Source organism: Excalfactoria chinensis, chromosome 2 (genome assembly GCF_039878825.1).
Source record: "Excalfactoria chinensis isolate bCotChi1 chromosome 2, bCotChi1.hap2, whole genome shotgun sequence".
Lineage (NCBI taxonomy): Eukaryota > Metazoa > Chordata > Aves > Galliformes > Phasianidae > Excalfactoria > Excalfactoria chinensis.
Window position 1 is genome coordinate 11,475,045 of NC_092826.1, and position 14,266 is coordinate 11,489,310.

The 14,266-nt window shown below is 48.2% G+C and overlaps 1 protein-coding gene and 1 non-coding gene across 2 annotated transcripts; one reads left to right on the forward strand and one right to left on the reverse strand.

Annotated features, from left to right (window-relative positions):
* Positions 1-416: 416 nt before the first annotated feature.
* Positions 417-11,848, reverse strand: FAM83A (family with sequence similarity 83 member A). Its single transcript, XM_072329779.1, has 4 exons — positions 11,247-11,848; positions 7,654-7,821; positions 6,316-6,440; positions 417-2,554 (listed from the first exon to the last, which is right to left on the reverse strand). The coding sequence occupies exons 1-4, from the start codon at positions 11,817-11,819 to the stop codon at positions 2,008-2,010; spliced, it is 1,413 nt and encodes a 470-aa protein (XP_072185880.1). The 5' UTR covers positions 11,820-11,848; the 3' UTR covers positions 417-2,007.
* Positions 11,849-14,155: 2,307 nt separating this feature from the next.
* On the forward strand, positions 14,156-14,228 carry TRNAM-CAU (transfer RNA methionine (anticodon CAU)). Its single transcript has one exon. It is a non-coding gene; the product is annotated as a tRNA-Met (tRNA).
* Positions 14,229-14,266: the final 38 nt, after the last annotated feature.

The window sequence follows — 14,266 nt, forward strand, 5'->3', positions numbered from 1 at the left end:
GAAACTGGTTCTTAACTCACAACGCTCCATGGGTGCTATTAACACGTCCCTCACCTACTTCTCATTAGCTGCGCTCCCTGAGACCTCTGCAGGCAAATCATGTGTGCCCAGCGATGAGAAGGGGCTCCTGTGTGGATTTCATGGGGGAGATGAGGGCTTCAGAGTGAGAGGGTGGTGAGTCCACAACCCCCTCCATGCCACCCACAGCTGGGCCCCAACAGGATCGAGGGACCGAACCAAGGCAGCAGGGACACACGTTTCCTCCCACTCCTGTCAGTTTCAGAAGGAACAAAACACAATTTCTTATCAGCTGTGCTCTTCATGGCTTTATGGAAAGGGTTTTGGAAACAGAGACAGGAAGGTGCACAAGTGGAGAGAAAATGAAGCTACAAAATGATTCTCAAAAGCATTTTAATGAAAGTCTTCTCTTTTTATTTACCTTATTTCGTTGTCATATTTAGACAGTTCAGTAGAATTCTCATAGGAAAAGTTCCCCTCTTGCCAAGGAATCAAAAACTGTTGTTATGTACAGGCATTTACAATGATATGCAAGGGTTAAGTGTTACTTTGGTCTCCAAGATCTGATACCACGGGTAAAAATGTTCACATGCAGCGTGCATCCATCTTTCACCTTTTACAGTGTTCCGGAAACGTCACTGCTATAATTTTAAAGCTGTAGCTCTTCCAAGGGTGAGAAACTCCTCGCTTAAAATGTCGCTGCTACGTGCACTTTTCATCATCCCCGGAATACGAATGCAGTTTAATCCCTTAGCCTTACAGAACAGGGCACAAGGCAGCGAGGTGTGTCAGATGAACAAATGTGTTTGGGTTTCTGGTTTTGTTGGAGCCGGATGAAAGATGGAGGACAGCAGATCTGAAAAACAATGAAGTGCCGATACATCAGTGTAGTGGGTGGAAGTCCTTTGTATTTCACATATTATCTCGCTGCTTGTTGCTTTGTGCTTACAGGAGCTTCCTTCGTTCTCACGCGTTATCTGATCGAACGTTTCTCAGGTTTGCAGGCATTCTGGTTGAAGCTGCTGAACCCCTGCAACGCCCTTTTATTCAAGGCACTCCTTTACATCACCTTTATCTCCAACTGAAGGTTCTGTCAAACGACTGCTGAGAGGATTTCCAAGATCCGTGTACTTTTACATGACTTGGAACTCAGTGCTGGAAAGATGTGCTGCTAGCAGGACTTTACTTCCTTCCTTGGCTTCATTTTCCAGTCTGAATCTACTCATCTGCTCTGCAATGAGGAAGGTTGCTCTGAGCTGGTGGGACTGGAGGTTTTGAACAAAGCGTGCTGGAACGCACCCATGCTGCTAATGAGTGAAACTGAGCGTAGGCTGGCTGCAGGGTGTCCTCTGTGCCCTGAGCTGTTGGTCTCCGTCCAGTTCACAGCCTGCAGGGCTGTCCAGAGAAACCCTGCAAACAGGCATCACTGCTGTGCAGCTCAAGCAGACCGCATCAGGGACAGCATGAAGGTGGGAACTGTGCTTCCCTGTCAGCCATAAAGGAGTCCTCCTACATCGAGACTAAGCTGTGATGACAGAGTGAAGGTGGACTCCTGCTGCTAGCAGCGTGTCAGTCTGGCACGTAAATAGCAGCCTTCGCCCTCCTGAATTAGCTCCTTACGCAACTGTATGAAGTGCAGAGTAAGAAACTGACTTAGCCTGCTTTCAGGTGCCTGGCCACATGGAAACCACCTCAATCTATTGATACACAAAAGTGGCACCACGGGCAGGTGCTTGGCAGCAGCAGTGTTGCACTGTGAGCAGCATTGATACATTTATTCTTATTGGGATTGTGATGCAGCCGGTGTTTACATGATAGCAGGTGGCTTTTTAATTAAGGAAACAAAGCATCCATAAACACCAAAACAAAACAGGAGACCTGAAATCATCCTTATTTTGTATTATGCAGAATTTCTGTATTCGTCAGTATACGAGTGATTGCTAAACACGTCCTCACTACGTTTACTTGCAACTCAAAGCAAGGTGCTGATTATGCAAACAGGTTACCTTTATGGAGGCATCTCCAGGGTGAGCTTAAGCCTGTCCTGTTTGGTTCCTCTTGTCTAACTCTTACAGGTCGGTAAATGTTCATGTTGTTATAAAGAGCTGCAGAGCTATCGGCCACGTAGTGCGGCTGATAGAAGTTAGCCTGGATGGTCGGCTGTGCTGGGGGGGGTGTGAATGAGACAAAGCTGTGGAAGGAATTAACTCGATGCAGAGGTGACTGGGGGCTGAAATTGCTGCTGAATATGAGAGTTCTTGGGGTTTGCTTGGCCTGATGGTTGCTTCCAGTTGAGAGGCTGCTCAAGGGGTCTGAAAGAGTGTTAGCACTTCCCTCGTCACTGTCGGGGAGGCTGCGTGGCAGGGCCCAGCTCTGGCTGAAGAGGAAGGGCATGGTGCGTGGTGGAGACTTCGGTCCCCTCACTGGCTTGGACAGCGCATAGAGGTGGCGGAACTCCTCATCAAACAGCTCCACAACTTGACCGGTGAACTTGGAGAGGAGGTTGCGGTGAACCTGGCCACATAACCACGTGAAGCTGGAAGGAGAGACATGGTAAGGATTAGCCATTGGGAATGGGAGGTCCCCACTGGGGCAGTGCTGCGGCTCATGGTCCAAACACAGGATGGATATGGTGTCCTGGCTGAATTTCAGGTCAGTTCACATCAGTGCTCTCTTTTTGACTTCTGGATCAAACCTTGTTATTGCTGCTGCCACTAAAACCTTCAAGAAACACGCTGTAAAGTTTTACAGCCTCCCAAGGGTGAGTGATGGGAACCAAGACCCGCATCCATGTTAGCACTTAAAGTCAAATGCTTCACATTTGGGTGTCTGTTCCACAGTCTGAGTTTAGACCCCTATTACGAACCACTCTTCCTCTTGCAGTGCTTGAATTAAGGTCTTATCGCATCTTGTCTGCAAAAACATACATTGTATCTTGCCTGCAGAACGACATGCCCCCATTTGTAATCTCACTCACTCAGAACTGATGTGAGGAATGAAAAACAACCGTCCTTTGTTTGCACCGTGCCGTGCTGCTGTCTGCACTGGTCAGGAGAAGCTCACAGAAACCCAACCTTCCTGTGGCTTCCCGCCCCCACACAACGCAAACCAGCACACCTGCATCGACAAGTTGGACAAGTGCTCATTTCCTTCACTATAGGTAGAATGAAATGAAAAATATTTCTACAGCCTTTACAAAATTAGTAATAATAATAATAATAACAATAATAATAATAATAATAAACCACCTACTCTGCTGTAAAGGATAAACACCGCAGTAGTTTTTATTCTGGGATCCAGAGACACACCTCAGAACGCTCCACGGCCCATAAATGATTTTTCTTTTACACACTACCCTAATCCACTCAGCAAACATACATTTGTGCTCTTTTTCCAAACCACAAGCTGGCTTGATTGAGTTGCGCAGACTGCCTTGTGCCACAGCATCATCAATAAAACAAAATGTAATTACTCCCAGCTGAGCGGGGCTCGCGTTGTGCAGCAGAGGCCGTAGAGCAGCACCGGGTTTGAACCCAGGGTTACTCAGTGTCAAAAAAAAACCCCGTGTCCCAGTTATTCCTGTGGGACTTTATTAGCTATGCTGGATTTGCAGAAGCATTACCGACACAGCCAGGTTTGGCTGTAGGTGTGTGCGCTTCACATCCTGTTGCTGTCATGTTTTGACAAAGCTGTGAAACTCAGAAGGGCTGACAGCCTCAGACACAGTTTGCATCTGCTGGTTTGGGGCAGTCTTAAAGAGGGTTAGGTTTGGGACACACGTTGTTTCTATACTGTTATTTCAGGAGCAAGGGGAGGAGTGAAGTAAACACTGCTTGGGCAGTTCATAGAATCACAGAATGGTTTGGGTTGGAAGGGACCTTTAAGATCATGTAGTTCTACCCCCCTGCTATAGGCAGGGAAACCTCCCTCTAGACCAGGTTGCTCACAGCTCCATCCAGCCCGGCCTTGAATGCTTCCAGGGAGGGGGCATCCACAGCCTCACCGGACAACCTGTTCCAGTGTCTCACCACCCTCACAGTAAAGACACAACTATCTAGTCTCAATCTATCCTCTTCCAGTTTGAAACCATTTCCCCTTGTCCTGTTGCTACCTGCCCTTATAAAAAGTCCCTTTCCGGCTTTCCTGTAGGCTCCCTTCAGGTACTGGAAGGCTGCTGTAAGGTTTCCCTAGAGCCTTCTCCTTTCCAGGCTGAAGAGCCCCAGCTCTCTGTTATGAAATGCAGACTATACATTTAATGTCTGAGCATGACAAGACACAATAAGCTACTAAAATGTGGGTACTGTTCATCCGCGTTAGGCAAACCGTTCTAAACTTAAAGCCTTGATTGTTGAGGTAAGCTGCCCAGCAAGCCAGCTCCCTGCTGTCTGCTAACAGCTGCTGCTCTAGCGCGGCATTGCCTTTACTCACAAAGAAACACGCTCAGAATCTTTCCCTGTCCTCCATCAAACTGTTAAGGAGATTCCAAACAAGAAGAAGAAATACAGTAAGTGCATACGGTGAGACTACGTGATGTTAGACAACTGTGTGTGGATGTGTGCTGCTTCCAGCTCTGGTGCTTTCTGCCCAAGGACAGAGGGCCAGCTTATTCAGGAACTTCTTGGTTCTTGGGCAGAACCAAATGTACCCATGTGACCGAAGCAATGGCTTTGGAGCAGGAGATCCCAAAGGCTCAATGGTGGTTCCTTTTCCTCTGATTACCAACTTCAGCCCTCCTCACTGTCTATGAGGCCAACACATTTTGTTCCCAGACCCTCTGGCAGCAAGCAGCAAGCCCTGGTCCCTTGCAGAGCACTGGGTACCGAAAGGGCTGTTTTATTCCCTCAGCCTGCTGTCAAAAAGTCACGCAGAGCACAGCACTTAGGTGGAATAGACAGTTCTGTGAGTTTTCACAGACTCGTAGATCATAGAATCCTCAGAGTTGGAAGGGACCTCTGAAGGTCACCTAGTCCAACTCCCCTGCAATGAACAGGGACACCACAGCTAGAGCAGGTTGCCCAGGGCCTGATCCAGCCTCGCCTTGAATGTCTCCAGGGACGGGGCATCAACCACATCACTGGGCAACCTGTTCCAGTGCCTCACTACCCTCACTGTACAGATTTTCTCCTTATCTGCCCTCCCTGAGCTTGAAGCTATTATTTCCCTTTGTTCTAAAGGTATTTAAGTTTTTTTTCTGTTAGTTTTGAGATCTACTCAAATTTCCTTTCCAACAATACATTGCAGAAGCGTCTGTTTTACTCTCTTTTAAGATTGTTCACACCTGCAGAGGTTGGTGGGTAAGATTCGGTGATAACAAAACTTTCAGATGAATGGAGTGAGAGCCAGAAGCCCACAGCACTGCCAGGTATTGATTGCCGCTTATAAGCTGGGGGAATCCACAAATTGAGCATGCTGAAGTCAAATAGCATATAGATTCGTTCCACCCCACTGTCTCTGCTTGCTTGCTGCATAGGAGATAATGGATAATGTAGGATAGCTTTGACAAGGCTCTTGAATTTAGAAGATGATGCAACAGCAATAAAGAATGAGAAGAGTGACTGCACTGCAGACTTACGGCTTTTTCTTTTTTCCTCTCTCTCTTTTTTTTTTTTATAGGATATAAAAGCCAAAAAGGACCTTCTTGGCTAGAGCAAAGATGTCTTGCTCAGTCCTCCTTTTCCCACATATCCTCTGTTCTCTGCAGAACTCTGTTTTAGCATTTCTATACAGATCTGATGAGAAAACTGAACAACAATTAAGCCGCAGAGTCCCATAAATCAAACAAAAAGCCACCAACGTGGTTTGTTCACTCCTTGTCTGACAGCTCATTTGGAAAGTGAATGAAAGAATGGGCGCCTGCCTCTGGAGACAGCTGAGCTCTTACAGCCTTTGCTGTCCTCACACGTCCACAGTTGCCTTTGCTCTTACAGTTAATCTTCCTGCTGGCACAGTTTTATCAAAGCAATTAAGTCTCCAAATCACAAACCTGGATTAAGGAAAACAATCTCATCCTTTTAATTAAATAATCACATCTGTAATTTTTTTCTCTTGTCCTTTTTGTATCTGAGCTTCCAGGATACACCTCAGTCATTTGTGATGCTTATCTATGTAACCACGAGGCTTAGGAACTTTATTTACTCGATGCAAACTCAGAGCCTCATGAAATTCCCTGACCTGAGGATTGTGGACCTTAACTACATGCCCAGTTGTTGAGATGCTGCGTCCTGTACCTGAAATCATCACAACAGCTTGCAAAAGGAAAAAGGACAAAGAAAAATAAGTGCAGCGGTGTTACCTCACCTGTAGGATCCAGACAGAACGTATCTCCAGTCGGAGATAAGAAATTTTTCTTGTATTTGTCCGGAAAATTTCTTGCCTGATTTGGCACAATACACCTCTCCAGTAACGCTGCGGACTGAGATGTTCTAATAAAGAAAAAAGAATTATTTGAACAGAATGAATTACGTGTTTGTTTGTTTGACCTAAAAATTGGACGGAAAAGGCTTCTTTTTTCCCTCCTGCCTTTAACGCTTCACTTCCCCCATTCCTGTTATGGTTTCTTCATGGACACCATTGGGCATGATGGAAGCCCAGCCAAGTTTTCAGAGCTAATTTTTCAATGGGCAAATAAACATACACGAAAACTTGCACAAAGGAGCTGCATCTCATGACAGTATGGCTGCTCTCCCTAGTCAGATGAGTACTAGAGATGTGTCCATAGCCAAGAACAGTCTGTCACCTCCACTGACATCTCAGCTCTAGATTTCATCCCTCTTGTTTTACATTGATACATCAATGGCATAATGCAGAAGGGCAAAACCTTTCCTCTTCTAGTCAGTATAGGCAACTGAGTGGCTGGTGAAGCCCAGAATAGCCACCAATGTCGTATCAAATGTAAGTACATTTGAACAGAGCTGAAGGTGTATTTGGCCCATGGTATGGATTCATAGAATCATCTCTATGGTTGGAAAGACCACTAAGGTCTCCTAGGCCAACCGTCAGCCCACCCCCACTGTGCCCACTACCCACATCCTCAGTGCCACATCTCCATGGTTCTTGAACACCTCCAGGGATGGTTAATTTTAAGGTCAGTTTCCTCCAGCAGAGATGAAGTTGGACTAAGTTAGCAGACAGCTAAATGTGAGGCATAACCCTTAAAGCAAAGCCTTAACAACATATTTTTATCACATTTCATGCAAACACCCATGGAATTAAACTAAAACACTGAGGCTGAGGATCAAGAGCAGCAGTCAAATGAGTCAGGCATTGCCAGCAGAACTCGGCCCTTGCAGCCCACCTGGGAGAACCCAGTTCAGACTTTCTGGCCACCCAGGATTTTTATGTGCAGGGTTTTGTGTGCAGCTCAGGCTCCCCACTACCTACGGCTACCAGATTACCTCTCTTAGGGTCCAATGGATATCTAATGGACATCCAGTCTAATGGACATCTAATGGAAATGCCTTAACTTCCTCAAAAGTTAATGCATGGAAAAGTATAGGCATTTTTAGAGGATAATTAGATTACAGTACATCTGGAAGTCTCCTTCTCTGTTTTAATTACATGTTAGGGATGCTAGGAATGACCCTAGCTTAACTGTGCTTCTAACCCAAAGCCCAAAGAACCTGAGAGCCACAGTACCTTGAAGAGATCCTCAGCAATCTGCAGCTTGTCGCACATCTCCGAAAAGAGATTTATATTGCCATGGTCCAGCAGCAGGTAGACAAACACCATGCGCTTGTTGGCTGCCTCCAGGAGGTCACAAAGGATCTCAGTGTCTGTGAATACATCCATCACGATAGCCAGCACCTAGGGGAAAAAGCAGAAGCATTAGTTGATGTAAGTCATGGCTGCCTGAAATGTGGTGGGTATTTCGTGGAATCATAGAATCACAGAATGGCCTGGGTTGAAAAGGACCACAATGATCATGTAGCTTCAACCCCCCTGCTATGTGCAGGGTCGCCAACCACCAGACCAGGCTGCCCAGAGCCACATCCAGCCTGGCCTTGAATGGCTCCAGGGATGGGGCATCCACAACCTCCTTGGGCAACCTGTTCCAGTGTGTCACCACCCTCTGTGTGAAAAACTCCCTCCTAATCTGTAACCTAAACCTCCCCTGTCTCAGTTTAAAACCATTCCCCCTTGTCCTATCACTATCCAACCTCGTAAACAGCCATGCCCCCTCCTGTTTATACGCTCCTTTCAAGTACTGGAAGGAGACAGTGAGGTGTCCCCAGGGCCCTGGGTTCTTTGTTTTCTTTTAAACTCCAACGAATGCAAACTTTGGAAGATATCTATTCTGCTTCTCCTCTGCATCACTGAATCAATGAGACACGTTGCTTCACTGCTTTATTGTTCATATAAATCCAACATAACATGACATGCACTTCATCACCAAACATGATGTGAACCAGGAAATTGTAGGTGAGATTTCAGCACTAGGAAGAATATTAAAGCACTTATCGGAGAATAATAAGGATGTAGCTAGAATAAGAGAGCACAGCTCTTGCCAAGTGCCTTTCATAAGTCACATACATTCAGCAAGCACTGAATGACGCTTTCCCTGTTACAACTTATGTCTGGAGAAGTCCTGTTTTTAAATCCGCTCCCTGCAGTTGGTAGTGGGCTGACAGACTGCAACAGCTCCGTGTTTATTTCCTTTTACATCCAACTTTCACAATAATTTATGAGCTAATTGTTTCAGTTCAAACATACATCCACATTTCCAAAGTCACCAACAGCAGGAACTTGTGTAAAAGCCTTGGAGCAGCATGGACTGCCCATAAAAGACCCTCCAGCTGCTTATATTCACAGCGTCCAGGCAGTGTGTGGTTGAAGGAACCATAAACGTGCTGTAAAACCAAGCTCACATCAGAGCCCATAGGCTGAGCTCTGGGGTCTCACCATCCTCCCTGCTGTTGTCCACAGAAAGAGGTGTCTGCCAGGGCAGCTGAGTGCAGCTGTACCCACCTCACCTCCAGGAGGTACCCCTCATAGATGCCCTCACAGGGTGTCATGTTCAAGAAAATACAGTCAATGAAAACAATTTTTACAGTATTTCTGCAGATCTGCCCCACTAATTTCTTTCAACTTTGACTCAACAAGTCTCTTGTTTCTTACAGCAAACTTAGCCCCTTTCCACCCCCATATATAAATCCCACAAGACTAATGAATCCACATCATTAGGGGAGCAGTGAGGATCCCATAGCTTCATTCTGCTGCTGGAGCACACCACTTCAGAAAGGGCTCTGCCAGTGCCAGGTAATTGCCCAGTGCTGTCCAACACCTTATGTTCACACTTTGTTAGCACACTTTGGACCGTGCTTGCCTTTATACACAGCACAGAACTGTTGTCTCACACTCAGCCTCACCGTAGCTCCAGACCACTCTCACGCGCTGCTTCCTCACCAGTTGGTCCCAATTCGTGTTTCTGACTTGGCTCTTCTCTTTCCCTGGCAATACTCCTCATTTCTTTTGCCTGAATTTCACTTTACAATTTGTGCCTCACAAGGATGTCAGGGTTATAGACTCACACAATCATTAGGGTTGGAAAAGATGTCAAAGATAAACTAGTCCAATTGTTCATAGTCCAATTGATTATAGCACTCTATTTGGATTATAGTACTCTCTGCTCTCTGTTTCTCCACAGTTTGATGTCATCCACAAATATATTCCTTATTCTATTATTTATGCTGCTAATGGATGCCTTAAGTACTATCATATCCGTCATGTCCCCCTATCACATGCTATCAATTCCCATCACTGAAAAAGCATACTCAAAAAGCAGTTGCCCACTGTCAGCAGGATGTACACCGTGGCTGTATGCTGCATTTCCCATTTTTTCCCCTAGATTTTTTCTCCTCTTGAGATAAAGCATTTTTCTCTGCTATTACCTTCAGCATTACTAGTCCCAGCTCCAATGGCTCTGACTCTAGAGGGCTCCAAAGATGTACTGGAGAGCAGAACCTACAAACCGCCCTTTCCACCTGGGTATATGTATGGTAGAATCATAGAATCACCAAGGTTGGAAAAGACCTAAAAGATCATCCAGTCCAACCGTTCACCTATTACCAACAGCTCCCACTAAACCATGTCCCTCAATACAACATCCAGTCGTTCCTTGAAGTTCTTGCCTTTCTCCAGCCAGCAGAAATTTGAGCCTAAAGTTTTCAGAACAGAATAATATTTTGCTTACCTAAAAGCAACGGGTGTGTGATCACAATCCCTAGAAACACCGTTTTCAAGAAGTAAGCAAAAAGCACCATTTCCATGGGAAAGCAGCTGGGTTCCCAGCTCTTGGGCAGGGCCTCTCGCTCCTCACCTAAGGCTGAGGATGTGGCCAATACTTTGCCATACAGCAAGAAAATCACTCCCTGCAACTGATACGGCCCAGTGCTCTGAGCCTTGCATCCCCCTTGGGGATTTCACTGCTGCTGCTGAAGGCTCAGATGCTCCTACATTTCCCTTCTAATACAGCAGTCACAAAGAGTTTGTTTCTGACCATTCATCTCTGAGGCTGCCAATGAAACCTTGAGTTTACATGGGCAAAATCCCTTGACAGTGATAAGGAAAGATCTGAAGTGCCAAATATTTTCCCCTGAAAACTGATCTGAGCTGTCACAACACCACCAGAACACACCGCCAATGGTTTTTGCCCCCTTCAGCTGTTTGTCCTCAGATTTTCCACTCATGGACACCTGCCCTGTGACAGGCATCTCTCTGTGTCCCCATAACTTGTCTGTATCAGACTTCCCCTGCACCTCTCCCACACTCTGAGTGAGGCCCAGAGGCTCTATATGACGTTTTAGCGGCACAGATAAAGTATTGGTGAGATGCCTTCTGAATGGGTCCATTCCCTGGGGGACACCTCCTGGCACATTCATGCCCCCTTTTCGAGGAGCTCTGTCCACCCACACTCACACCAATCCCTCACAACAACCACTGTTTATTCAGAGCTTGCTTCAGCTTAATTCTCATTCATGGTAGGACAGTGCTGTGCAGAGCTCCTGCAGCCTGGCGCTGGGGTGCCACAGACTGGTTCCCCATCATGACCACCGCCAGGCAGACACACTGAGGCAGTGACAGCGATGCATTTGTGCAACAGTGGGCTCTTGCTAGAGCAAAGCTACATGGCAATGCATGAGGCTGGCTCTAATCACACAGTGCCTTCACCCAGTCTTTCTAAGGGCAGGAAGACAAGCACATGCAAAGTAACACGAGCTTTCTCTCCATACCTGCGTGGTCTTGTTGATGTACCGGCGTATGATGTCTCTGATGTTGCTGTTCTTCTCTGTCTGGAAGTACACAGTGGCTGTGGATTTCTCCTTTAAATAGGGCTTTTCTGCTGTAATCCATGTGTGCAGGAGAGCGGGCTCGCTGCTGTCAGAAATGGTGGGGAAGTACGTCCCTGAAGGCAGGGAGCCGCCATCGTTCTGCCTTTGTGCGGCCGCCCCATCTGCGGGAGATTCCTGAGCATAATAGGACTCCCGGGCGTTCTCCTTGATGTACTGAGCTTCCACCGAGGAGAGGAAATCCACCTCTCCCTCTTTGCTTAAAGTCTGGAGATACGAGTCTGTCCCACCATCCAGGAAAGCGTCCGTGGCCAATCTGATGCTTTCGTTATGGCTGAAATCTGCTTTCGTTGACTTCAAGGACTGGTTCTTGATGTCCTCCAGCCGCTTCTTTATCTTGCCCATGTGTCTGGGGTGGCTCATGGCTCTGTGTCTCAGCAGCCGATCTGCAGAGTAGGCACCATGCATATGTGTGGCGCAGGCGACGCAATCGCCCGTCGTGTTGGGAGTCTGCATCCTGCGTAAAATCGCCTTGGCTGAACGAATTAACTCTGAATAAAAACAAAGAGATCTTGTTACCTCTGGCAAATTCACACTCCCCGATTCTGTCAGTACAATTATCTTCAGAATCAACCCAAGCTTACTACTCAGGTGATGTTGTACTCCAGCAACAATCTGTTTCCAGATGGGACACAAGTACAAAGCTGATTAGATTGCTTATCTGCGAGGCACCCACCTCACCCCAAGGGAATCCGAAGGACTCGCATCCAATTACCAGGGCTGTTTGATTTGGCTGTATTTCTCTTCTCGGAGCATCCTGTGAAATGCGAGCGAGGAAAGTATTCAAGCAAAAGCAGGTAGGCTCCCAAGTATCATTGCACAACCTTCAAAACAGCTCGAGGCTTCTCTGTCCTCCCATAGCATTTGCTATGGAGCAAAAACTTTAAGTGGGACGAAGACATCAGCCACGTCCATAGCTTCAGAACGGCAGAAGGGGTTACGGACTCCTGTCTGTACCTACATGCTGCCAGGCAGGCTTAAAAATAAACCTGAAATTCGTCACTGTGCCCCGTTCACAGTATGTTGCTATTACCATGGACGATTCACTCACTTATTTCTTTAAAGCTTTGTGACTATGCTGTCCTATTAAAAGAAAAACACCCCTTCCCAAACATCCTGAGCATTATGTGGAGGGAGGGCTGTGAGCTGGCCTCAAAGCATCAGAAATACAAACACTCATCATTTGATTGTGCACATTTAGCACTGTTTGTTTGGTTTCCTACTTTTTTTTTTTGAAGGCTGCAGCTCTGCAGTCACGTTGTCACCGTGGTGGCCCAACTGCTGTCATTAGCAGGACAGGGGTTCGCAGTAGGGTGAGAGGCAGCGCCTCTGGGAGCCAGGCGGACTGGTATGACTGCGCAGGGCGAGGCGAGGCAGGGTGTGCAGGCACCGTGCCCCAGGTGTTCCATAAATACTTGCGTGCATGCTTTTATGCAGAGGCACGTGTGACACACTTTTATCACACAGGTTGGGCTCGCCATCGCTCTGCTCCACGCTGCTTCAAGGTGCTGTGGCTCTGGAGGGGGCCATAGGCAGAGCTGGGTGGAGCAGACACTGACTGGCCTCATGCAGGGAAGGGCTGCTCAGGGCACCTCAGAGCTGGAAGGAGTGCTGTGCCTCTTACCAGCACGCTCGGGAGCACCGGTGTCCTCAGGGCTCGTCAGAGGCCTGTTTTTCCAGGGTAGCTTCCCAGATTCTGTGCCTGTGTCCCCACGGTATTTTCAGATGCCTTATGGAAAATAAAAGGAAAGAATTATATGTCAGCACGACACAAGCATCCATATAAAAACAGAGAGGAGTGTGAAGTGGTTCCGATTTCACACGCAGATCTCTGGGGGAGGGAACACCCACCTGAGGGCTGGAGAGGTGGTGTCCGAGCAGCACAGCTCGCGATGTGACTTTAGGACCTGTCCCCTGCCCTCCCCCCACCCCGACATCCGCCCACAGCTGTCAGACGCAGCAAAAAGTCATTAATTATCTAGTGACCTGCTCCGCGCAATTATGTTGAAAAGGATGCCGCCTAATTAATGTGACGTGAGAGATCGCGCCCTGTCAACACCAATCAGGGCCTCCCCGGGCCCTGCAGGGCCATCACCGGCCCTGCCTGCTGTCCAGCCCCGGCTCCTTATGGCCACCATGGGGTCCATATGGTCACCAAATGGTCCCTTATGTCCATCCCGATGCCCTGAGGTCCTTGCGTTGCCACTTCAAGGCACACACCATCACTGCATGGGGTCCCTCCTGGTCACTTTGAGGACCACACAGCCAACCCAGTGTCCCCACAGTTACCCCGGGGAAGGCCCCAGTGTCAGGCTGGGGTCTCGTACAGTCACCTCACGGCCACCTTGAGGCCCTACACTATTGCATGGATGATGTGCAGGGCCACCACAGGGACACACTGTCACCTTGGAGCCCCACGCTGCTGACAGATGTGGCCACCACAGGCTCCTCTGCGGTCACCTCAGTGCCCCCACAGGGTCACCACGGAGCGCCATGCTGTCTCCACAGCCCCACACACAGTCACGGTGGGGTCCTGTACGGTCACCACAGGGTCCCACACAGCCACTGTGAGGCCCCACACTGCCACCACAGGGCACTGCGGCACAGAGCCCGTCCCGGCAGCCGCGGGGAGGGCCCAGCTGTTCCTCCCGCCCTCTTTTAACCGTACTGAGGGCAGAAGTGCCGCCATGCCCTTGGCAACCGGGACAAGGACACGGGAGCGCGGGCAGCCTCCGCGGCATCGCGGGGCCGGGCGGAGCTCGACAGCCAGTAGGGGAGAGCTACTACCAGCCGCCTCGTTAGCGCAGTAGGTAGCGCGTCAGTCTCATAATCTGAAGGTCGTGAGTTCGAGCCTCACACGGGGCAAAGGCGGGCAATGTTTTTGTTAGTTCCGTTAGTTCTTG

What these genes read in the sequence shown, in the direction of transcription:
- FAM83A (XM_072329779.1), bottom strand. Translation starts at nt 11,819, where the DNA reads ATGCAGACTCCCAACACGACGGGCGATTGCGTCGCCTGCGCCACACAT. An exon ending in TTGCTGAGGATCTCTTCAAG is followed by an intron (nt 6,441 to 7,653) that starts GTACTGTGGCTC and finishes TTTCTTTATTAG; the next exon opens with AACATCTCAGTCCGCAGCGT. An exon ending in GTTCTGTCTGGATCCTACAG is followed by an intron (nt 2,555 to 6,315) that starts GTGAGGTAACAC and finishes CTCTCCTTCCAG; the next exon opens with CTTCACGTGGTTATGTGGCC.